Below are 26,302 nucleotides of genomic sequence, written 5' to 3'. Positions count from 1 at the left end.
GTCCTGGACAGCACAAAATGGACAGATGTCTGCCCTCCTGCTGCTGAGTCAAGCTTGAGCAGAGCAAGGTGAAACAAAAGGCATCCTGTCACAGGGAGGTGTGACCACCTTCCAGACAGGATTTAGTGTATTGGAACCAGATGGGTGAGCTTGCCAGCGCCTGAAAGACTGCATGAGGGCCACATTTGGTAAATTTCAAACCGGTTCTGGAAGACATTGGCTCTCACTCTGGCACAAACTGGCACTCTGGCACAAACTGCCACAACTGGACAAAGGACAGGGTCCCCTGAATCTTTCCAACCCTTTCCCTAGTGTACTTAAGGGCTTACCTGGGTGTAGATCTCTAGATTCGCCGTGGGAGAAGATTCAGAACTGAAACCACTGCACTTCTACCGTCTGGGCACTCAGGACTTCGCTGGATTTTGTTTGGGTATAACTTAATCTCCCTTTCTGTCTGCTGCATCATCTGTGCCTGTGCACCATACAGGACCCCTGCAGGACATGTGGAGCATCAAACACACTTGAAGGAATCTCCCATGAAGTGAAGGAGTCACTTCCCTGCATTTGCAGGCACCTCAACACTGCTGGCTGGTCTGCTGATTCCGAGCTCCTGTGGACTCCGAAGGGTTTAACAACACAGATCATGGTTACCTACTCCCTTGAGGCCCGAGCTGTCCTCTCACTAAGTTTGAGGCCAGAATCCCTCGTGGGGGCTGCATTGACCAAACCCCTGTGAAAAATGTACTTTCGAAAGTGCAAAAGCTTGTTGGCAACTTTGCAACAAGTGCACTGGGCTCTAAGTGGCCCTACCCTCTGGCAACGTATTCCACAAAGAACTTCAGCCTCATCACCTCGTGGGCAGTGTGGCCTGCACTTTTGGTGAGCTGCTCAAAATCCTCTTGCAACTCATGTGCCTTCGGCCTGTGGGTCCATTTGAGGGTCATCTTTGTTTCCCTTGATCTCCCCTGATTGCTTGGGACATGCAATTAATCTCCTGCTTGTGGTGAGTCCCCTGGACCTTGCGGGTCCCAACCGGGCACCTTCTTGACTTCCTGCCTTGGTTGCATTTGCCAAGGCTTGTTGGTGCTCCCGCTGAATACCAATCCCTCAGTATTCAACATACTTCATGGGAAATCTCGTATCCAGCTTCTGGTTATCCTCAGCATCATCTGGTCCGTGCAGCTGCAGAGTCAATGTCACCATCATCTTTCCTGAAGCACCTGGCATCGGAGGGCATTCGTCTTCCAGAACGCCTGGTCACTCCTGAGTGACATAGACTTTGTTCCCTCTGCTTTCAGGTACTCTTCTTCAAGAATTAATTTTTGGATTCCCACGGATCCAATGCGTTTGAAGGCAGTTACCAACACCAATTCACCCCTATGCAGTGGGTGTCCCTGGTGTAGGTAATATGTATACTAGGGTATCCATGGGTGGGGTCGCCTTCCAGCTTGCTAAAATACAAGGGGTTTCTTCAGGGTCCATTAGGAAGGGTCCCTAATCTTTAAAAATCCAACTGCAACTTGAATATAGAATTGTATAGAGCACGCAGTCATGTGATCTCTCTGCACACGCTCTCCCTGGGATCCCTGCTGTGTTCGATGTTTGTGGCCGGGCAGAACAGCGTGTTGGGATGCTGATGCTGGATGCCGAGAAGTGTGGTGATTACTGTGGTTAACAATGACAACGCTTGGTCTCGGTTGAGGGTTTATCTCCGCAATTCAGAAATTATACAGCAATCCGACAGCTTCGGTTAAAGTTAGTGGTCTCGCCTCACCATTTTTTGCAGTTCAAAGTGGCACACGACAGGGTTTGTCCCCTATCCCCGTTGTTGTTCACCCTTTATATTGAGCCCTTCGTACAACACTTGTTACATAATGTAGGGATTCCACCAGTATTTTTTAATGGCGTAGAGCTCAAACTGATGGCATATGCAGATGACATAGCAGTCTTTTTTGGCACACCTGAAGACTCTATAGTTGAGATCACTTTAGAAGCCCAGCGCTTCGGGTCATTTTCAGGTTACAAATTGAACTTAGACAAAACCCAAACTATACTGAGTTATCAATCAAATGTGGCCCCAGTGGCTTTGTGGATTACCCAAATAGCAACATATCCAGGGGTTTGCATTTGTAGTCCAGTGATCACGCTGAATTATGAACCATTGCTAAAGAGGGTTGTCTCAAACAAGCGCAGTTGGCATAGGGTCCCCATTAGTATTGTGGGAAGATGTAATATCGTTAAAATGAATATTTTGCCCAAGTTTTTGTATTTATTTCGGACTATTCCATACAGGGTGAACCTGTCATTTTTTTAAACGCATGGAAGATGCTGTAGGGAGCTTTATATGGAGCTATTGACGTGCTAGGAGAGCTTTACGTTTTATTAAATTACCATATAACCGAGGTGGGTTTATGCTCCCAGATTTTAAATTATATTTTTGGGATACTTTTTTCGTTGAATACAAAGCCTGTTTAATGGTCCTAATAGTGGCAGTACCTAGCTCTCATATCAAATAGCGAGTGGCCCCGATGCGGGGGTTTTGTTGTACAAAACAATGGATCCCAACTACTACAAAATGGTGCAATTTAAGATTGTGAGAGCTATCGTTAAGATATGGCAAGATATCTCTAAAGTATATTCCCTTGCATACTGGCATGTATATACTAGGCTATGGGGGAACCCCGCATTGCCAGAAATATTTCATGATTCTGCCGGAAGCAGGTGGTAAAGCAGAGGTACAGAACAACTCGGCCAACTATATGATAGGCAAGGGTTTCGGTCGTTTGCCGCACTGCAGGAAGAGTATGGGTTGCCACAGACTACGTTTTTTAAATATTTACAAATAAGTTACTATATGCTACGCGACTTGGGCCTAGTACAGTTACCAAGTCCCTCAGGGATACTCTCTGTACTTTTTCAGACTTGTGGCCTGAGGCTAATTGGCAAAGCCTACAAGAACCTTTCAGACACGGCTAGTGACGATGGCACTCAAGTTGCAGCAAAGTAAAGTCAGGTTTTCCAAATCAATATGACCAGTAACGAAGTACAGGAATCTTTGGCGACTATAGATGCAGCAGTAGCATTGGTTAATTTAAAGCTACAGCAACATAGGGGAATTTTTATGCAGTATTATACTCCAGAGGTAATCTCCAAAAGGGCTATGAATCACCCATCTTCATTTAAAGTAAAATGTCCAAAGTGTCAAATGTATGCTGCTGATCTATGCCATATGTTCATTAGGTGCCCTGTGCTGAGTGTATTTTGGTCTAAAGTTAATCATGTTCTTTCAACAGTGGCTGGCCACAGCATCCAAATGACAGAGAAGGAAATTATGCTGAGGGCTAATCATATGTGCGCGATTGTGTATTGCTCAGGTTTGGATTAAAAAAACAGGGCCCAGTATTAATGAATATTGGTCTTTACTTTGTGAAATATATGAAATGGAAATGGCTCTTGCGAAACCTAGAGGTCCACGCTCATGGAGAAAATTTAAACGGATATGGTCGGGACTAGAACTGTGTGCTTTACATTTTTTACTAGGGCCTACATTTAGTGAGATGTATTTGAGTGTCTACTTAATTTTTGTGCCCCCCTTTTTATCCCTTCTCCTTTTTATTTTCTATTTTCAATTTTTTTCTCGCTATTTTTATCTTTTGTTAGAGATTTGTCAATGCAATTTCCTGATGTGACCGTCTTCTGTGTATAGATTTGCATCTATAGCTAAATAAAATTAAAAATAAAAATAAAATAAGAAAATAAATATCATGTGTTTAAATTTTGTTGTTTAAGCAATCTCATTGGAGGATACAATTATAGTCAGCAACAAAGGACTGTCTGCAATCTTAGTCCTATTCCCAAAATACCTGGCTGCCATGTTAGCGTGCACCACTCTCCTGGTCCTGTTAGACCTGACGGCGGCCTTCGACACTCTCTCTCCATCTATCTGGTCGCTCGTCTTAGGGAGATAGGGGTTGGAGGTCCTGCACTGAGCCTTATGGCTTCCTTTCTTAATGAAAGGGAACAGAGCCCTACCCTGTTTAACATTTATGTGGCCCCACTTGCTAGGGTAGTTAGATCCTTTGCGCTGGAGGTGGTTGTATGCTGACGACACCCAAATTATGGTCTCTCTCACACAGCCCGTGAACGAATCTGCTCAGAACTTCAGGAACTGCATGGAGGCTGTGTCCCGATGGATGATACAGAACTTCCTGAAACTAAACCGGTAGAAAACAGAGGTGCTGATCTTTGGAGGCTGCCAGGAAATTTGGTCAAATGACTGGTGGCCGCCCTCCAAACCCGTCAGTTTGCTAAGAACCTTGGGGTGCTAATGGACACTTCACTTTCCTTTGACCGTCAGGTCAGCAGGACTGTCTCCACATGCTGCGGTATCATTAGGATTCTCAGAAGGATGGCCCACTATCTTTCTCCCGAGGCCCGGAAACAGGCCACCGTGGCATTAGTCTCCTCAAGGCTGGACTATTACAATGCCCTTTATGTGGGCATAAACAAGAGCCTTATCCATCGTTTGCAAATGGTCCAGAATGCGGCGGCGTAGATGGTTCTTAATCTCCCCAGACTTGCCTCGGCTTCGTCAGCCCGGAGAAGCCTACCTATTCAGTCCAGGATCTCGTTTAAGAGTCTCTGTCTTGCCCATGGGGCCCTTCACGGTATAGGCCCTGAGGGGATCAGGTCTTTGGTTCACCCCTACTTACCTAGTCGATCCCTTCGCTCCAAAAATCTTCTTGAAGTGACAAGGTTCGTATGAGTGAAACGGGGAGGCAGAGCATTTTCCTCGGTTGTACCTAGGCAATGGAACTCTCTCACCTCTGAACTCCTAGGGCAACCGTCGCCTGCTCTCTTCCGCAAGGCCTTAAAAACCTGGCTCTTTTCTGAAGTCAATCGGTAATATTCTGCTTCGGTTGTTTACATCTCATTTTGACCTGTCCTGGCGCCTTGATGCGCTTGGGCTAAGTTGCGCGATAAAAGATTCCTTTCATTCATTCATTCATTTATTCATTCATTCATTCACCTTGCAAATGAACATTTTCTGCATCCTGTCTCACATAGACCGAAAATTGTATTTGCTTTCACTGACACGCTGGCAATCCATGCAGTCCCTCGTGAAATAACTAATATATTCCTCCCAAATGGGTGCAAGCTTCACAGTATTTCTGCCCCTCGCCTCTGCTGCGGTTTTCATTTACAAAAACAACAGTTGATGGACAGAATGCAGAACAATGTCATGCATTCACCCCAGTACAGAGATCTGGGTCTAAATCCATTGTTTTTTTGCTCACCATGACATTCCAGTTTGAACCCAGCCATATGCAAATCAGTCTTGACCCTGTGCCCCATGAGAATAGTCCAGCCCGAACTGCCAAGCCAGGTCCTCCCTGTACTGGAAACAATCATCCTAGGACCTGTTTTGGGCTTTCAGCCCTCATCAGCCAGGATAGCTTGACTCCAGTGGTATGGAGAGCACGGGACTCACGTCTGAGCATACCCATCCCACTTGGGAAAACAAATGCAAAAACAACAGTTGATGGACAGAATGCAGAACAATGGCATACATTCACCCCAGTACAGAGATCTGGGCCTAAATCCATAGTTTTTTTTCTCACCATGCCATTCCAGTTTGAACCCAGCCGTATGCAAATCAGTCTTGGCTCTGTGCCCCATGGGACCAGTCTAGCCCGAACTGCCAAGCCAGGTCGTCCCTGGACTGGAAACAAGCATCCTAGGACCGGTTTCGGGCTTTCAGCCCTCATCAGCCAAGATAGCTTGACTGCAGTTGCATAGAGAGCATGGGACTCACTTCTGAGCATACCCGTCACACTCGGGGGGATAAATTCAAAAACAACAGTTGATGGGCAGAATGCAGAACAATGTCATACATTCACCCCAGTTCAGAGATCTGGGCCTAAATCCATTGCTTTTTGCTCACCATGCCATTCCAGTTTGAACCCAGCCATATGCAAATCAGTCTTGACCCGGTGTCCCATGGGAACAGTCCAGCCTGCACTGCGAAGTCAGGTCCTCCCTGGACTAGAAACAAGCATCCTAGGACCGGTTTCGGGCTTTCAGCCCTCATCAGCCAGGATAGCTTGACTCCAGTGGCATGGAGAGCACGAGACTCACGTCTGAGCATACCCGTCCCACTCAGGGTGACAAATGTTGATGGACAGAATGCAGAACAATGTCATATATTCACCCCAGTACAGAGATCTGGGCCTAAATCCATCGTTTTTTTTCTCACCATGCCATTCCAGTTTGAACCCAGCCATTTGCAAATCAGTCTTGACCCTGTGCCCAATGGGAACAGTCCAGCCCGAACTGACAAAGCCAGGTCCTCCCTGGACTGGAAACAAGCATTATAGGACTGGTTTCTGGCTTTCAGCCCTCATCAGCCAGGATAGCTTGACTCCAGTGGCATGGATAGCACGGGACTCACATCTGAGCATACCCGTCCCATCGGGGTGACAAATGCAAAAACAACAGTTGATGGACAGAATGCAGAACAATGTCATACATTCACCCCAGTACAGAGATATGGGCCTAAATCCATCGTTTTTCTGCTCACCATACCATTCCAGTTTGAACCCAGCCATATGCAAATCAGTCTTGACCCTGTGCCCCATGGGAACAGTCCAGCCCGAACTACCAAGTCAGGTCCTCCCTGGACTGGAAACAAGCATCCTAGGACCGGTTTCGGGCTTTCAGTCCTCATCAGCCAGGATAGCTTGACTCCAGTGGCATGGAGAGCACGGGACGCACGTCTGAGCATACCCGTCCCACTCGTGGTGACAAATGCGACAAGCATTTGCAATGCAATAGGTCTCGCATTAGGAAATGAATATGCTACTTACCAGTATGCATCTGTTCTTGGCATGTAGGGCTGCTGACATTCATATCTATAGCATAGATCGCCGCCTAGTGTTGGGTCCGGATGATTGCAAATTGTTGTCCTGGAAGAGTCTTCGAAGTATCACGCGATAGGTGGCTCCTCCCCTGGACTACAGTGCGCATGGGCATCGACTCCATCCTCAGATTGTTTTTAGCCATTGTGGCAAAGATGGAGTGTAACAGTGTAAGCGATGGCCATGCTAAGAGTAAATGTAAGAAAGTCTGCAGCCGCTACAGGCGCCGGGGAGGAGGGCGGGCGATATGAATGTCAGCAGCCCTACATGCCAAGAACAGTTGCATACTGGTAAGTAGCATATTCAGTTCGAGGCATGTGGGCTGCTGAATTCATATCTATAGCATAGAATACATAGCAGTCCCTCCATTAACGGCGGCCGCCTGTGCCAGCTGCAGAAGTCTGAAAGAGTGTTTTAAGAACAGCCTGTCCTACAGCTGCCTGCTGTTTGGAGTGCAAAGCGCTGTGATTTTTAAAACTCCCCGTTTTTGTATCTGATTTAAAAATAATTTAATTTAATTAAACCTTGTTTTTAAATTGTCTTGCCACATACCTGCACCTTAAATTGTGTCCTCACCGTGATTTAGCGGGTCCCCTGTGCGCTCCTCGTCACCCACCACGCCATCTACGCCATCTTAGGGGTCAGAAAGGGACGCTTGAGGCCATTGCAGGTTAGCGCTCCAGCAGTCAGGTTGACTGGTCTGAGGCAAGCGCGAAGTACATTTAAGGGAAGAACATAGGTAAGGTCAGCCTTGATAAGGCAACCCATCGCTGCGTGTTACCGCTCTGCTGAAAGCGCTGTGATTTTTAAAACTCCCCGTTTTTGTATCTGATTTAAAAATAATTTAATTTAATTAAACCTTGTTTTTAAATTGTCTTGCCACATACCTGCACCTTAAATTGTGTCCTCACCGCAATTTTGCGGGTCCCCTGCGCGCTCCTCGTCACCCTCCACGCCATCTACGCCATCTTAGGGGTCAGAAAGGGACGCTTGAGGCCATTGCAGGTTAGCGCTCCAGCAGTCAGGTTGACTAGCCTGAGCCCTATTTTAACACAAGGATGCTAGCGCACGGCGCATGCGCACGGCGTATGTGCCGCATTAACGCCGGAGTCACGCCAGAGTCCAGCCCATCTGCGCCCGTCCGCGCTACGGACGAGCTGGACGAGGGGGCGCTTGGCGTTAACGAGTGCGGAGCTAGCAAGCTCAGGTACACTACTCAGGTATTGTTAGATCTGAAACCTGCTCGACTATACTGCCATCACTTGCTCACCCCTGAGGCTCTGCAGTCGTCCCCCATATGTACATGCTTTAGATCCTGTTGCTCTGTTGATGTGCCCTCCCTTCGGTCTTCTAGAGTAATTCCATCAGCAGATCTCCCTCAACAGACAAGCAGAGAGCATGGCTATTTGATTAATGCGAGATCTTTAATCAAGAATAACGTTTCCTTTAAGGACTTTGTTGTGGTAAACAAACCCGCCTGGGTCTTCATTACGGAAACATGGGCCAAAGACTCGTCCGGGCCCGATCTCGTTGAGGCAGTCCCAGAGGGCTACACCTTAGTGAGGTTAGACAGAATGGGCCGTACTGGAGGAGGGCTTGGTATCCTGCACAAGGACTCCCACTCGTGTCACACTATTCCTCTATCAGCTTCACATGAAGCCATCCAGGACCTGCATTTTTCTATTAATGCATCCTATTCCATCCTGTTTAAGGGCGTGCTCATATACAGACCTCCAGGGCCTAGAGTGGATTTTACTCAGCATTTGCTTAGTATTTTAGAACCCTACTTTGGCTATGAGTCCGTCACAGTCCAGGGAGATATGAATTTTCATTTAGAAAACTCAGAGGTAAAAGACACTCGCTGTCTCCTAGATACCCTATCTGCATGCGGCTTGCAGCAGCTAGTTAAGGGTGCCACGCATCAGGCGGGCCATACACTAGACGGGGTTTTCTCAAACGATAGGCGTTTGTCAGCCGATGTACCTGTGCCGCTCTCTTGGTCAGATCATTGTGCTATCCTGTTACAATTGGATACCACTTTCACTAATTTTATCCCGAGAGGTCCCAGCAAAATGGAACTCGGGCGTAATCTGAGGAAGGTTACCAATGATTTACTGGCTCCCTTAATTTCCGCTTTAGCATTCCCGAGAGATGAGGATGTAGATTCTGCGGTAAGGAGGTTTGAAGAGGCCACCTCTGCAGCCGTGGATGAGCTCGCACCTCCCTCTTTGCGTTATACTACCAGAAAAAGGCCGTCTGCTCCCTGGTATGCCGAGTCCTTAAGGCTATTAAGACAAGCCTACAGAAAGCAGGAACGTTGTTGGAGATATAGTGGGAATATGCAGGACAGGATGTCTCATAAAACTCTTTTGAGGGAATACAGGGCGGAGGTCATAAGAGCTAAACAGGAATACTTTTCAAACCTTACTGGGGCTCTCACTTCACCGAAAGAGCTCTTTAACATCGTTGACTCTTTGATTTCCCTGAAGACCCCCGATCCTGTTATTAGTTCACAACAGCTGTGCGACAATATAGCCACATTTTTTCATGATAAAATTGTTGGCATTGTCTCAGACCTTGAGCTCCAAAGGATTCCTGCATCTTCCCCTTCCCTTTCTACCCCACAGATCCCCTCCCCTATAGGGCCTGTTAGACCTGCGAACCCGATCTTGCTGTCTAGCTTTCCCCCGCTTTCCCTACAGGAACTGGAAGTCCTCTTGGTTAAGACCAAGTCTGGTTCACCTCTTGATCCCTGTCCTCTCCATCTCCTCGAACAGTGCAAGTAAACAATTCTGCCCCCGCTACTCCAGATTATGAATAAGGCCCTGAAGGATGGCATCTTCCCTTCCCAATGGAAGAAAGCAGTGGTGAAGCCGCTATTGAAGAAGCCGTCGGTGGACCCAGACGTGCTTAAAAATTTCCGCCCTATCTCTCTGCTCCCAGCCCCAGCAAAGATGCTGGAAATCCATCTACACCAGCATCTTTCTGCCTTTCTGGAATCCTCTGGTCTCCTGGATCATTCGCAGCATGGTTTCCGGAAGGGTCACAGTACGGAATCCGCCCTGACTGTGGTGCTTGATAACATCCGCACCACAGTTGACAAGGGTGGAAGTTCGTTGTTGATCCTTCTGGATCTTACAGCTGCGTTTGATACCCTGTCTCCCCTCGTGTTAACATCTCGTTTGAGGGAGATAGGGGTGGAGGGGCACGCACTAAGCCTGTTGGCCTCTTTCCAGGACCAGAGGGAACAGAGGGTGAAACTGGGAGAGTTCCTATCTCCATCCCTGCCGCTGAAGTGGGGGGTTCCACAGGGGTCGGCGTTAAGCCCGACCCTGTTCAACATCTACGTGACCCCCCTGGCTAGGCTTATTAGATCTTTTGGGATGGAGGTAGTGTCTTACGCAGATGACACACAGATCTTGCTGTCTCTCGCCCAGCCTGTCAGCTCTTCTGCCTCCAAGTTTAGATTCTGTATGGAGGCAGTCGCCCATTGGATGATTAACAATTCTTTGCGGCTAAACGGCGAAAAGACGGAGATCCTTGTGTTCGGCGTGAAGGAAGACATCTGGTCGGCGGAATGGTGGCCTGAATCTCTGGGGGCCTGCCCAGCTCCTACCCGGGCAGCACGAAATCTGGGGGTTATGATTGACCCCTCCCTCGATATGGCCCTCCAAGTAAAGCGGACTATCTCCACCTGCTGGGGTGTCAATGCCATCCTGTGAAAAATTAAACATTACCTGTCCGTGCAAGCCCGGAAACAAACTGTGGTAGCTTTGATAACATCTCGGCTTGACTATTGCAACGCTCTATACGCGGGAGCCAACAAGGGCCTGTTGCAAGGTCTTCAATCCGTGCAAAATGCCGCGGCAAAGTTTGTGCTGGACCTTCCTAAAAGGTCATCAGCGACCGCCGCCAGGAAATCCTTGCACTGGCTTCCTATTGACGCCAGGATTTCTTTTAAAGTTTTATGCTTGGTGTTTGGTGCTCTAAATAGGATTGAGACTGGAGGTGTAAAAGATCTCCTGATTCCTTATGCTCCTGCTAGGAACCTCCGGTCCTCGGCGAAACTGCTCCTCACCGCTCCCCGAGTGCGAAGAGCTAAATGGGGAGGCAGAGCCTTTTCCAATCTGGCTCCAAGATGGTGGAATACGGTTCCATTGGAAATTAGGACTCTACCCTCAATTCATTCATTCAGAAAGGCCTTGAAAACATGGCTTTTTGGTAAAGCCTACCCCTAGCTTTTGGTTCCGCCTTTTTAATTTTTCATTGTTTTGGTAAGCGCCTTTATGCCTTCGGGCAAAGTTGCGCGTTTATAAGTTTTATTTCATTCATTCATTCATTCATTCACATCTACACAGTAATGTTTAGTAAATGTATGTGGTGTAGACCATGTGGCTGCTCTACAAATATCTTCCAAAGGAATATTGCCCAGGAACGCCATGGAGGCCCCCAACTTGCGGGTGGAGTGGGCTCTGGGGGGGACCGTTAAAGTGCGCTTAGCCTTGTGATAGCAAATCTGAATACACTTAACGATCCACCTGGCTATCCCTGCTTTGGAAATGGGGTTGCCTTTGTGCTGGGCTGCAAAGGCAACAAAGAGCTGTTGTGTTTTTCTAAAGTCTTTGGTCCTATCGATGTAGTACATCAACGCTCGTTTGATATCCAGAGTGTGGAGCATTCTTTCGGCTACTGTCTCTGGGTTTTGAAAGAACGCGGGCAGTTCAATGGTCTGATTGACATGGAACTGCGAAACCACTTTAGGAAGAAATTTAGGGTTAGTGCTCAGCAGAACCCTATTTGAGTGAATTTGAATGAATGGCTCTTGTATCGTGAGCGCCTGTAGCTCACTGACACGCCGTAGAGACGTGATCGCAATGAGAAAAGCCACTTTCCACGTTAAGAACTGAATCTCACATGAATGTAGAGGCTCAAAAGGTGGACCCATCAACCTGGTGAGGACCACATTGAGGTTCCATACAGGAGCTGGCGGGGTCCTGGGAGGGATGACCCGCTTCAGCCCTTCTATGAAGGCTTTAATGGCAGGCACCCTGAAAACAGAGAGATGCTGCCTGTTTTGGAGATAAGCCGCTATGGTGGATAAGTGTATCCGAATGGAAGCATATGCTAGATTACATTTGTAAAGATGTAACAAATAACAGATGATGTTAGGAATGGATGCATCTAGCGGGTTGATGTGATGGTCTGTACAGTAAAAGACAAACCGCTTCCATTTTGCTGCATAGCAGGCCCTAGTGGTGGGCTTTCTTGCCTCCCGGATGATGTCCATGCATTCAGGAGGCAAATCAAGGTAGCCAAACTCTAAGACCTCAGGAGCCAGATCGCCAGATTAAGCTGTTGCGGATCTGGATGCTGAACGTCGCCATGGTTGTGTGTCAAGAGCCTAAGTCTGAGGTGCAGCCTTTGATGCGGTACCACGGAGAGTTCTAGAAACGTGGTGTACCATGGTTGGCGAGCCCACGTTGGAGCAACCAGGATGAGTGTCATCGAGTGTTGCTTTAGCTTTCGTGCCACCAGCGGTATGGGAGGTGCTGGGGGAAAAGCGTACGCAAATCTGCCTGACCAGTTCATCCATATCGCATTGCCCTGCGACTGTGGGTGCGGGAACCTGGTGGCAAAGCTTTGGCATTTTGCTTTTTCCCTTGTGGCAAACAGGTCTATCTCTGGATGACCCCACTGCTGGAAGTACGGGCGGAGTACTGATGGATGTATCTCCCACTCGTGCACCTGGTGGCTGTACCTGCTGAGCAGATCCGCCATCTGATTGTCCTTGCCCGGGAGGTGTTCCGCCATGAGGAAGATGTTCCTCTGAATGGCCCACTTCCACATGCTCTGAGCCAGATGAGACAACTGTGGAGAGCGTGTACCTCCCTGCTTTTGGATGTAGTACATGGCCGTCATGTTGTCCGTCCGGATCAACACAACCTTGTTGCACAGATGTACTTTGAAGGACTTCAATGCCATGAAGATTGCCATCAGTTCTAGGTAGTTGATGTGCATCTTCTTTTGCTGCGTCGTCCATAGTCCTTGCACTGTATAGTGGAGTACATGAGCTCCCCAACCCTGGAGAGATGCGTCCGTCGTCAGGACAATCTGTGGCACAGGCTCCTGGAACGGTCGGCCCTTGCAAAGGTTGTGTGAATTCCACCAATGCAGAGAGTTGTATGCCCGACCGGTCACCAACACTAGGTCGTTCAACTGCCCTTGAGCCTGAGTCCACTGATGTGCCAAGCATTCTTGGAGCGGACGCATATGTAGCCTCGCGTGCGGGACTATGAAGATGCAGGAGGCCATCATGCCTATCAACTGCATGAACACTCTTGCTGGAAGTGAGTGTTGCGGTCTGAACTTTTGGATTAGCGACTGGATGTTGTCGATCCTCACTGAATTTGGCTGAGCCGTGGCCGCCAGAGTATCTATTGTTGCGCCCAGATACTGCCGCACATGGGCTGGCTGAAGGTGCGACTTCGGATAGTTCAGTGAGAAGCCCAGACCGTGAAGAAGGCGAATGGTGTGGGACATGTCGGTGGCGCACTGCTGGGCTGACTTTGCCTGAACCAGCCAGTCGTCCAGATAAGGGTAGACATGGACGTTCTGTCTCCTGAGGTGCGCCGCCACCAGACATTTCGTGAACACTCTGGGGGCTGTGGTCACTCCGAAAGGAAGGACCTTGAATTGATAATTCCGATTTTGAATGGTGAATCTGAGGTATTTCCTGTGTGATGGATGAAGTGGAATGTGAAAGTAAGCATCCTTGAGATCCAAGGTTGCGAGGAAGTCTCCCTGATTGAGCAACGGAAGAACTTGCTGCAGTGTTAGCATGTGGAAGTGTTCGGAGAGAATGTACTGGTTTAGGGGCCTGAGGTCCAGAATAGGTCTGAGGGACCCGTCCTTCTTTGGGATTAAGAAGTACAGGGAGTATACCCCTGTGCCTTCTTCCTCCACTGGCACGAGCTCTATTGCGCCTTTTTGCAGCATGACAAGAACCTCCTGCTGCAATAAGTGCAAATGCTCTGTGGACATAGGACGGTGTCTTGGTGGTATGTTGGGTGGAGTGGATGTTAGCTCCAAACAATAACCGAACTGGATAAGTTTCCTGACCCACCTGTCTGTGGTGATGGATTTCCAGACTGGCAGGAACTGCTGGAGTCTCCCCCCGACAGGTGTGGAATGGTCGGGGGGCAATGACAGGGCGTCACTGTTTGTTGGAGGCGGAGGAACGGGAGTTGTTGTTGCCCCTGCCTCTGCCCTTGGTGCTGTTGCCCCGGTAACCTCCTCTACTCTGCTTGGTGTAAGAGGATTGCGCCCCACCTTTATTGAATTGTGTTTGCTGGGACATCTGGCCTCTGGTAACACCCCTATTGCCTGAGCGACGAAAAGTGCTCCCTCGAAACTGTTGGGACTGTAGAGCTCCCATGGACTTAGCAGTCTCGGTATCCTTCTTTATTTTTTCCAGGGTGGTATCCACCTCAGGACCAAATAATCTGTCAGGGTTTACCGGCTGGTTAAGGATGGTAGTTTGTATTTCCGGCTTAAAACCGGAGATTCTGAGCCATGCCGGACGTCTCAGCATCACACTGGTATTAATTGCCCTGGCTGCAGTGTCCGCAACGTCCAGTGCACACTTAATGGAAGCGTTGGAGATGAGCTACCCTTCCTGGATAAGCATCTCCCCTGCCTCTTTATATTGGTCGGGAAGATGCTGCAACAGGGTCTCTAGTGTGTCGTAGTGTGCCCTGTCGTATCTAGCCAATAGTGCCTGCGTGTTAGAGATATGCCAGATATTGGCCGCCTGAGCTGCAACTCTCTTTCCTGATGCCTCCAGCACTTTTGACTCTTTGTCTGGGGGAGGAGCTTCACCAATGGTCTGCGAATTCGCCCTTTTGCGGGCATTAGAAACTACCAGAGAGTCCAATGGCAACTGGCCCTTGATGTAGGTAGGATCGCCCGGTGCTGGTCTGTATTTTTTCTCAATTCTAGGGTTGACTACCCTTGACCGTGTGGGTTCCTTAAAAATGTCCGCAGCATGCTTAAGGACCCCCTTTAGCATTGGAAGAGTCTTTACAGTCTTTTCAGCTGTTGATAAAGTGTCAAAGAGGAAGTCCACCTCAACAGGGTCAGCATGCATTTCAACGTCGTGGTTCTTAGCCGCCCTCTCAATTAAGGCATTAAATGCCGCAGAATCCTCAGTGGGAGAGGTCTTGACGTTGTACACCTGAGGGTCATGGGCGGTGTGCTGATCCCCTTGGTCACCTGCCTCTACCCATGAGTCCTGTTGTTCATCAGGCTTTGTGTTGGCAGGAAAATTGTATTCCTCGTCCTCTACCCCAGCACCCTCTCCATCAGAATAAGTGGGTGAGGGTGTTGCAATTCTTGGAGTCTGAGGAACTATTGGTTCGACCAAGACTGGTGAATCAGAAGCAGGCCTTTTGCGCTTTAGAGGAATTGTGTATGACTCCAAAGGCTGCGACTCCGTGATTTTTCTTTTGTAAAGCGTAAGCTTTCCGGTGTCGGCATCGATGAAATGCTCCGACTGCTCCTCCAGCAAGGGTGGCCGATGCTTCAAGCTCCCCGCCGAGTGAGTCGGCTTCGACACCGCAGAGTCCTTGGGCACCGATCGCGGTGCGAAGGCCTTCGGCGCCACCTTCGACGGCAACGTGAAGAGGATTGGCGTCGAGGACTTTGGCGTCGGGACAGATTGCTTCGGGGTGGAAGGTGTCTTTGGTTCTGCCGCTGAAGCCTTGTCCCTGATGCGTTTGAGGGAGTCCGAGACCTGCTTCGTAAAGGAAGCGGACGGTTTCGTAGACCCGACAGCCGACCTCGGTCCACCAACATGTGAAGACTCGAGCGTCGCTGACTTGGGCTTCTCCGTCCGAGGCGTAGGAGCATCCTTCTTCGGGGCGCTACGCTCTCTGTCCGTGGCAGCAGACGTCGACGCCGGCGGTTTCGGATCGGCGGCCTGGACTACTGGCTTCGGGGCCCCAGTCTTCGGCTCGACGCCCTTGCTAGACTTCGGCTCAACGCCCTTTTTGGACTTCGGCTCGACGCCCTTGCTTGACTCCGGCTCAACGCCCTTTTTGGACTTCAGCTCGACGCCCTTGACCATCTTCGGCTCGACGCCTTTGCCCGACTTGACCGGGTCGATGGTTTTCTTCAGCTTTGGTTGCCCTGACACCTCAGAAGACGATGGTGTCGATGGAGGTCTTTGGACCTACAGAGATTTGGAGAAGACTCTGGCTCGTAGTTTCGATAGCGGCGAGAGTTCATGTTCCCCGCACTCGCTGGTGATTTGATCACAGGCTTGTGACTAAGACTAAAGCGATAATCCGGAAAGCACAGGTGTGCTAAAGATAGGATTTTTGCCTTGACGGGACCTGATTTCTATGGTCAACAATGGACGACTGCATCCTAAATTAAATTTAGTTTTGGAGTCTTTTGGAGTAGAACCGCGTGATCATATAAATGAATCTTATTGCCCTTTGTCCTGATGAGGCCTAAAACTGTTTGAAAGGCCGAAACGCGTCGACAGTTCTTGATTTCGACACCATTATTAATTTGGAGATTGTGTGGATTCATTTGCCAGGAGCATTATTTGTTTTTGGAGCCATAAAATCTATTTGGCTGTTTTGTGCTCCCAGTTGTTGCTGGTGTTCGAAAAAGGAAATCAGGCTGCTAAAAAAAGACATTGCCATTTGTTTCCTTGAAAATAATACCATTGGGCTTCTCACATAACCCTTCGAGTAAGGGTCTTCAACAATAGGATAATTGGACTACTTGTCATATCATTCCTTACAAGATGAAATATTGTTGGGTTTGTTTGATCTGTAAAAAGAATGTGTAAAATGAATAAGGACCTCTAATAAGAATTTAAAAATAATTGTTCAAATGAATGTTTTGTCCTAATTTTTTGTTTTGTTTTTCAGTTTTTTATGTTTAATTTTTGTGTGTAATGGTAATGACCAATTGATGAACGATAAATAGAATAAAGAGATTTATCATACAATTGATGTTGTGATTAGACAAATAATTGATTGTTTTTGTCTTCATAATTAACATCTTTTTGAATGAAATACCGTGGCATCACTTTTTTATAATTTGCTATCCTAACCCAGATGCCTTTGTGTTTACCGGGTCTCCCCTGTTATTTATAATGGTGTCGATGGAGGAGCAGACGTCTTCGGTTTCGATGTCGCCTCAACCACTTTCGTTTTTGTCGACACCGATGGTTTCACTTTCGGTTTCGTTTTCGACAATGGCGGCTCCGCCGAAGTGTCCGTAGCCGGGCCTGAAGGCGGGGCCGTGGATCCTGATATAAGGTCTTGGGTTAGGCCGTGTGGCGATCCCTCGACCTGAGCCTTTGTAATTGTTCGAACGGGGCACAGCTCTTCCTCTGAGCTATCTTCCATGGCCCCATAGGCCTCATTGTCGTCTCCTACCTCGTCGACGACTTCTTCTAAGTCTTGGCCTTCGACATCCGCGTCGTATTCGTATTCGATGTCCACCGTTGGAGGTGAAATCTGCATCTGAACCTCTTGTTCGTCTGCTTCTTCGTCGTCGAAGATGTCCACCGGTGCCGGGGCCGACTGCCGGGCCTCCAGGCGCGCCGCGCGCCAAAGCCGAATCGTCTTCTTCGAACAAAACCTGGAACAAGCCATACAGCTGGCTTCATCGTGGTCCGGCCACAGGCACTTGTTGCACACCGGGTGGACGTCAATGTGGGGATACTTCGATCCACACACGGGACAGTTCTTGAACGGGCTCCGTTCCGTGTCGTCGAAAGTCTTGCTGCGTCGACTGGGCCTCGATCACCGAAGAGTCACTCGACTCCCTGGATATCCGACTCGAACTGAGTTGGAACAGAACCGGGCACCGAACGCAAACAATACCGACGGTTAGAAAAAGGCCTTCGGGCCTCGAAAAAGGTTATGTTGATTCCGAACTTGAGATAACGAAATTACATCCGAACCCAATGGCGGAAAAAAACAATCTGAGGATGGAGTCGATGCCCATGCGCACTGTAGTCCAGGGGAGGAGCCACCTATCTCGTGATACTTGGAAGACTCTTCCAGGACAACAATGTGCAATCATCCGGACCCAACACTAGGCGGCGATCTATGCTATAGATATGAATTCAGCAGCCCACATGCCTCGAACGTTTGAGCTATTGGTATTGTAAATGAAAAAAAATGTTATGTGTTGGTTTTGAAAATAGCGAAATTAATAGCTTTGTCATTTACAATGCCAATAGTTATAACTTTTGCAAATGTGACACCCATTGCATTTGTAATGCAATATGTGTTATATTTACGTGACTTAGATGTATTGATATTACAAATAACAATGGCTTTTTTTTAAAAATAATACTTAAATAAAAATTATTGTAATTTATAGAGGCAATAGCTTAAACTTTTGTAAATAACTTTTGTGAAGAGTATGTTCAGTGTATTTTATTGTGACGAAAATCCAAGAACAGAAGTGAAATATTAACATCTTTTTGTGACATTTGTAATAAAGCTTGAAACATTGAGAGAACATATTTGAACCAGTTGTTGTTAAATGGTTGCACAGATTGATGCTGTGGTGGCGCTGAGTGATGTTGTGGTGGCGACGAGTGATGCTGTGGCGTTTAGTGATGCTGTGGTAGCGCATAGTGATGTTGTGGTGATGTGATAGAGTGAGTGCGATAGAGTGAGGGTGATAGATAGATAGAGGGAGGGCGATAGATAGAGTGAGGGCGAGAGAGAGAGTGAGGGCGAGAGAGAGTGAGGGCGAGAGAGAGAGTGAGGGCGAGAGAGAGAGTGAGGGCGAGAGAGAGAGAGTGAGGGCGAGAGAGAGAGAGTGAGGGCGAGAGAGAGAGAGCGAGAGAGAGAGTGAGGGCGAGAGAGAGTGGGGGCGAGAGAGAGAGTGAGGGCGAGAGAGAGTGGGGGCGAGAGAGAGTGAGGGCGAGAGAGAGAGAGTGAGGGCGAGAGAGAGAGAGAGTGAGGGCGAGAGAGAGAGAGAGAGAGAGTGGGCGAGAGAGAGAGTGAGGGCGAGAGAGAGAGAGTGAGGGCGAGAGAGAGAGAGTGAGGGCGAGAGAGAGAGCGAGGGCGAGAGAGAGAGCGAGGGCGAGAGAGAGAGCGAGAGAGAGAGAGAGAGCGAGAGAGAGAGTGAGGGCGAGAGAGAGTGAGGGTCAGAGAGAGTGAGGGCGAGAGAGAGTGAGTGAGGGCGAGAGAGTGAGTGAGGGCAATATAGAGAGAGATAGAGTGAGGGCGATAGATAAAGAGAGAGATAGAGTGAGGGTGATAGATAAAGAGAGAGATAGAGTGAGGGCGATATAGAGAGAGAGATAGAGTGAGGGCGATATAGAGAGAGATAGAGTGAGGGCGATATAGAGAGAGAGCTAGAGTGAGGGCGATATAGAGAGAGAGCTAGAGTGAGGGCGATATAGAGAGAGAGCTAGAGTGAGGGCGATATAGAGAGAGAGGTAGAGAGAGAGTGAGTGAGGGCGAGAGAGTGAGTGAGGGCGAGAGAGTAAGTGAGGGAGATATAGAGAGAGAGATAGAGTGAGGGCGATAGATAAAGAGAGACAGAGTGAGGGTGATAGATAAAGAGAGAGATAGAGTGAGGGCGATATAGAGAGAGAGATAGAGTGAGGGCGATAGATGGATAGTGTAATTATGTGTCGTATAATTATGTGGCACTGAGTGGTATTTGGAGTGTATGTTGCGTTGAGCGCAGTGTAAATATGTAGCATAATTATGTGGCACTAAGTGGTATTTGGAGTGTATGTTGCATTGAGTGCAGTGTAATTTTGTGGCGTGTCATTATGTGGCACTGAGTGGTAGTTGGAGTGTATGTTGCATTGAGCGCAGTGAAATTATGTAGCATATAATTATGTGTCACTGAGTGGTATTATGAAGAGTGTATGTTGTATTCAGTAGAGTGTAATTGTGTGGCGTGTTATTATGTGGCACTGAGTGGTATTGTTTGGAGTGTATATTGCATTGTAATTATGTAGCATATAATTATGTGGCACTGAGTGGTATTGTGTGGAGTGCGTGTTGCATTCAGTAGAGTGTAATTATGGGGTGTGTAATTATGTGGCACTGAGTGGTATTTGGAGTGTATGTTGCGTTGAGCGCAGTGTAATTATGTAGCATATAATTATGTGGCACTGAATGGTATTGTGTGGAGTGTTTGTTGTATTCAGTAGAGTGCAATTGAGTGGCGTGTAATTATGTGGCACTGAGCGTTATTGTTTGGAGTGTATGTTGCATTGAGTGCAGTGTAATTATGTAGCATATAATTGTGTGGCACTGAGTGTGTGAGGGTGCCGAGTGTGTGAGGGTGCCAAGTGTGTGAGGGTGCCAAGTGTGTGAGGGTGCCAAGTGTGTGAGGGTACAGAGTGTGTGAGGGTGCAGTGTGTGTGGCCTAAAGTAGTGTGAGGGCGCAGTGTGAGGGCGCAGTGTGTGTGGCCTAAAGTAGTGTGAGGGCGCACTGCGTGTGGCCGGCTCAGTGTGTGTGTTGTGGCACAGTCAAATGCATGTTTATGCCTGAATGGTCTTTTTTGTATAAGGAATGTAGCAGTTTGTTTCTTTGTTTGGTGATTGTATTGTGTAATAGTTCTAACTTATGTCCGTGAGAAATACAGGAAATGTTTGTGATAAATAACAGTGAAAACTGCAGACAGGTGTTTTCAATTGTGTGTAATTTGTTATGGTTAAAAAAACGAGGGATAGGAGTGAAGTAATAATGAGTGCGGTAAACAAACAGGGGTGCACTGTGTGAGGGTGTAGACTGTGTGTGAGGGTGCAGATGTGTGTGTGTGAGGGTGCAGATGTGTGTGTGAGGGTGCAGACTGTGTGTGTGAGGGTGCAGACTGTGTGTGTGTGAGGGTGCAGATGTGTGTGTGAGGGTGCAGTGTGTGAGGGTGTAGTGTGTGTGAGGGTGCAGAGTGTGTGAGGGTGCAGAAGGACGAAGTTTAAAGCAGGACATTTGGGAGGGGGGCATCCTTCGAGTGTCTTTAAAAAGTAAAAAGCTAATTACAAAAAGTGACAGTACTATACGCAGAGAATGCTACTCACAAAGAGGGTGGAAATAGGGAAAGATTTCAGCAGATAGGGTGCAAAACGAGGGAGTTCACACACTAGGAGTCACAAGGACGGTGAGAACCAGGAGGACATGAAACACGCAACAATTATTGTTGGGTAAAATGCCAACAGTGCTTTTCGCTCAATGGTTTCCAACTCCAGGCCTATCGCTTTGTTCTTCCCAAACTTTATTAGCAGTTCAAATTCCCCCGGAGGCACGAAAATTGCCGTAAAATCTGCATACAATACAGCAGATGGCGGCCTTTACATTTTTATAGATGAATAATCAGAAAGTTCAATGAGAGATAATGACTAGTTGCTAAAGTTCAGGCCCCAAGACACCAGTAGGCTGACGCTGCGCTTCAAATGAAGAATGCTGATTTGTGACCGAGAAAACTAGTGACAGCTCGTTTACCTTTGTAAACAAAAACCAACTGTCTTATTCTGAAGAACGATTTCTCAAGCCCCTGCAAGAGCTCAGCTCACCTCTTTACTGGAGCCGGGGACTTTTGATTGTAGTTGTAGCCTGTTGAGAGGTTGGTGGGTTGCCCGTCCACAGGACTCCAGAAGCAGCAGGGTGCTACCGGAACACAGCGTGCTGCTTGATGACCCTCCCACAGTACAGAGAGCACTGCGAGGGGGCGTGGACGGAGGCACTACACTTGTCTGCTGTTGGTGAGGGCAGGCAACGTTAAAACAAAGGCGAGATCTCTGTTTTGTTTGCCGCACGTGGCAGCCGATTGAAAGGGGGGTGTAGAGGTGCATTGAAAGTTTGTTTACAAAAGCGCCCCACGTTCATGGCGGCCGTGCCCCTTACCTTACGGCTCGTCTGGAGATAGGGGCGTGGCCGCAATTAACATGAAAGCCCTGCGTGGGGGGCGCTTTTACAAGCAAAAGTTAAGCAAGTGCATTCCAGAGTTAACATCAGAATTCCTGTAGGCTATTAAATACTTAAACACAAGATTGGTCTTAATCACGCTGTAAGGGAAACAAGCTCTCGGCATTGCGTGGTGGGGCGGGGGAGCAGCATTGACCATTGAGAAATGTGTTTGCCATTGTGTGACTGTTACTCTCCACGTCTTATACACAGCACATTTCCTGTTCTCATCGACCTGAGTAAGTGCTCCAACTGTCTAACGCCATCATTGTTTGCCGTTTAAGCTTTATTAGTGTTCTGGCTAAAAACGAAACAAAGTATTTTGTCAACTTCTAATAAACATTTCAAAGAGCTATTTTATACATCGTAGAGTACTTATGAAATGGAGATCTAAAAGAACTGACCATGACTGAATTCTTTACATACTCTTTGACTAGAGAGTGACGAGATGTATTCCGGTGTCTGGCTGGTAATGACGTGTGAACTGCCAATGGTTACACACTTCTACCTACACAAAGGTAATTTAAAATCAAGGAGTAGGCAAACAAGTATTTTCAGTAGAGCATGGAGTACGATTACAAACATGAACATTACGAACCTCCTGGAAATTAAAGATACTTGCTATGGCTGCAATAAATGTGCTGGTTTGTAGAGAGGATTCCTGTAAACAACAAGCTCTTGGCATTGCTGTGATTAGGGGGAGGAGAAATGCGTCTCGGGAGCAAATGGTAACGAGCGCGTGAATGGGAAGAGCGGCCGTGGGAGGTGGGAGGGGAAGTCGGAGATTGCGAAGTGCAGGCGGGGGGCGGGGAGCGGAGCCTTTGAAGTGTCGGTTAGAGTTGCATCAGGAAAGCTAAAGCAGCAGGCGGATGCGTGTTCACGATCACATGCACTTGTGGAAATCCGCCGGCTGGTTTAGCTTTCCTGATGCAACACTAAAATTCTCCCCTATCCATTCTTTCGGAATGGGATAGGCTTGACCTAAAAACAACAGTTGATGAACAGAATGCAGAACAATGTCATACATTCACCCTAATACAGAGATCTGGGCCTAAATCCATCGTTTTATTACTCACCATGCCTTTCCAGTTTGAACCCAGCCATACATCAATCTTGACCCTGTGCCCCATGGGAACAGTCCAATCCGAACTGCCAAGCCCATGAGGCACAGGGTGAAGAACGTTCCCATGAGGTACTGGGTCAAGACTGTTCCCATGAGGCACAGGGTCAAGACTGATTTGCATATGGCCATGTCCGAACTGGGGTGGCGTGGTGAGCAAAATAACGATGGATTAAACCCAGATCTGTAACTGGGGGTGAATGTTTTGCCAATGAGCAACATTCCGTCTATCATCTTGTGTGTTTTGCTTTTCACCCTATGTGGGAAGGGTATACCCAGACGTGGGTCCCATGCTCACTACGCCACTGGAGTCAAGCTATCCTGGCTGATGGCGGCTGAGAGCCAGAAATCGGTCCTAGGATGCTTGATTTCGGTCCAGCTAAGACATGGCTCGGTAGTTCGGGCTAGACTGTTCCCATGAGGCACAGGGTCAAGACTGATTTGCATATGGACATGTCTGAACTGGGGTGGCGTGGTGAGCAAAATAACGATGGATTAAACCCAGATCTGTGACTGGGGGTGAATGTTTTGCCAATGTGCAACATTTCGTCCATCATCTTGTGTGTTTTGCTGTTCGCCCTATGTGGGAAGGGTATGCCCAGACGTGGGTCCCATGCTCACTACGCCACTGAAGTCAAGCTATCCTGGCTGATGACGGCTTATAGCCAGAAACTGGTCCTAAAATAATTGATTTCGGTCCATGGAAGACATGGCTTGGCAGTTCGGGCTGGACTGTTCCTAGGAGGCACAGGGTCAAGACTGATTTGCATATGGTCATGTCTGAACTGGGGTGACGTGGTAAGCAAAATAACGATGGATTAAACCCAGATCTGTGACTGGGGGTGAATGTTTTGCCAATGTGCAACAGTCCGTCCACCATCTCGTGTGTTTTGCTGTTCGCCCTATATGGGAAGGGTATGTCCAGACGTGGTTCCCATGCTCACTACGCCACGGGAGTCAAGCTATCCTGGCTGATGACGGCTGATAGCCAGAAACCGGTCCTAGGATGCTTGATTTCGATCCAGGGAAGACATGGCTTGGCAGTTCGGGCTGGACTCTTTCCATGAGGCACAGGGTCAAGTCTGATTTGTATATGGCCAAGTCTGAACTGGGGTGGCGTGGTGAGCAAAATCACGATGGATTAAACCCAGATCTGTGACTGGGGGTGAATGTTTTGCCAATGTGAAACATTCCATCCATCATCTTGTGTGTTTTGCTGTTCGCCCTATGTGGGAAGGGTATGCCCAGATGTGGGTCCCATGCTCACTACGCCACTGGAGTCAAGCTATCCCGGCTGATGACGGCTGATAACCAGAAACTGGTCCTAGGATGCTTGATTTCGGTCCAGGGAAGATATGGCTCGGTAGTTTGGGCTGGACTGTTCCCATGAGGCACAGGGTCAAGACTGATTTGCATATGGCCATGTCTGAACTGGGGTGGCGTGGTGAGCAAAATAATGATGGATTAAACCCAGATCTTGACTCAGGGTGTATGTTTTGCCAATGTGCAACATTCCGTCCATCATCTTGTGTGTTTTGCTGTTTTCATTTAAGCATAACCCCGTAGGTTATAGTCTGTATGACTGCCACATTAATATGATGATTGACGACCTGCATGGTCGACATAGTAATGCATCGGAGCCTACATTTACTTTTTTGCCAGAACCACTGAAGCTGTACTGCATGGATTGCCAGCGTGTCAGTGAAAGGAAATACTTAGGTTTTTCCGTCTAAGTCAGACAGGATGCAGAAAATGTTCATGTTCATTATGGGCCTCCGCAGCTGGAGTGCAATGCAACTATCAAACACGCCTCTGGAGACATGAGACCAGTGTCTGTAACCCATCCAGGCATCCTGTGCGGTGGCTCATCACCCGCTGAGAGCCCCAGCATACAGAGCAGGAAGGTTCCACTGCATTATCCAGCTGTAGTTGTTGGGTCAGCATCCATGACCATGCAGACACCTTAAGCAGGGGCCTGTGTCCTACTCTGAGTCCTTCCAGCTTATGGCAGAATATCATTAGCTAAAATATTGTCTATCAGCAAGTTTATTTACTAAACATCATGTGTGAAAATACTGTCTCATTGTGCTTAAATCTTCTACTATTAACTTCAGTAGGGTGATATACTTGTGTCAAATGATATCTTAGTTATGATATTCTGGTACCAGACTGCCTCTGTCCCCATCCTCAGCTCCTGTCCGCCTTACCCGTAGGAATTTATGGAAATATTTTTTCTTTGCATTGTTCTTTAGTTTCCTCTGTATTCATAAAATGCCTGTATTGAATTGACGTGGGTATAGTGGTGCTTTGCTGCCTTGTGTCTAGGTTTGCCCTATAGAAATGCTTATACATACAAATATGCACAGCAGCACTTCTGTCCAAGGGATGAAAAGACACAGAAAACCCTTCGGCTCACTAACATTAAAGGTCCCACATCATTCTGGGCCTTACTAACAAAGTCGTTGGCAGGAAACGTAGTGGAGAATTCTTTTGTTTATTAAAGGGGCCAAGAGGAGTAAACATACCTGTACCTTGCGGCTCACAGTGCCTTCTGTTACCGCCTCTTTCTCCAGAGCATTTTCCCGACCAACTGAGTCCTCTGCAGGAAGTCCACCATTTGCTTTTTGAAAAGAGCGTGGTGGAGCATTTGTCACTATCATTTTATAGGGCACTTCCTTTAGATGACGTACTTGAGAGGTGGGTTCAAAGTCACCACTGCCTTTTGTGGGGCGAAGATAAAATGTATTCAGCAGATGTTGTTTCATGAACCTTCCATCAGCTATCAACGCCTCCCGGAGGTTCTGGTTGGGATGCCCACATACAGCTAAGCACTCATTCTTACTTCTCAGGTGCTCACATTCCAGAATTATCCGAGAGGCTCTCTTCTTCTTTGTTTCACCATTGGGTTTAACAAAGAAGACCTTTGCGTCACATCTTGAAACAACATCTTCCGTCCTTTGCTCCCCTTTAATGAATGTGATTATCACAAGCTCATCCTGTGGGATCAAGCCACAAGGCATGTTGGACTTCACCATGGCTTTAAGTTTGGTGCTGGCATGAAGGAGGATGCCCTTGTTTTTCGACTTCTCTAATTCAGTTTGGAAGTATTCTGAATTTTTGATGACACTGATTACAGATGTGTTATACGCTCCATCAACTGATATTGTATTTTCTTTGTTCTTCATTTGAAACTTGAAACTTCTTTCTTTTTGTTGGGGTTCTGTTGTCTTCTTCCCCATGTCAAGTTCAGGAGATTGTGATACAGGCACCTCTGGTGATTTTTCCAGCTTCACGTTCTGTA

The 26,302-nt window shown here is 47.8% G+C and overlaps 1 protein-coding gene across 1 annotated transcript in view; it reads right to left on the bottom strand.

Moving 5' to 3' along the window:
- LOC144803687 (uncharacterized) overlaps positions 1–26,302 on the bottom strand; it is a 381,476-nt gene that overhangs the window by 32,154 nt on the left and 323,020 nt on the right. The window contains exon 18 of the mRNA XM_078671874.1: positions 25,527–26,297. Coding sequence (XP_078528000.1) covers positions 25,527–26,297 — 771 coding nt within the window. The remainder of the gene's footprint in view (positions 1–25,526; positions 26,298–26,302) is intronic.

The sequence above is a fragment of the Lissotriton helveticus genome, chromosome 1_2 (assembly GCF_964261635.1).
Source record: "Lissotriton helveticus chromosome 1_2, aLisHel1.1, whole genome shotgun sequence".
NCBI lineage: Eukaryota > Metazoa > Chordata > Amphibia > Caudata > Salamandridae > Lissotriton > Lissotriton helveticus.
The sequence above is the reverse complement of the archived record's forward strand: the minus strand, read 5'-3'. Positions and strand labels throughout refer to the sequence as shown.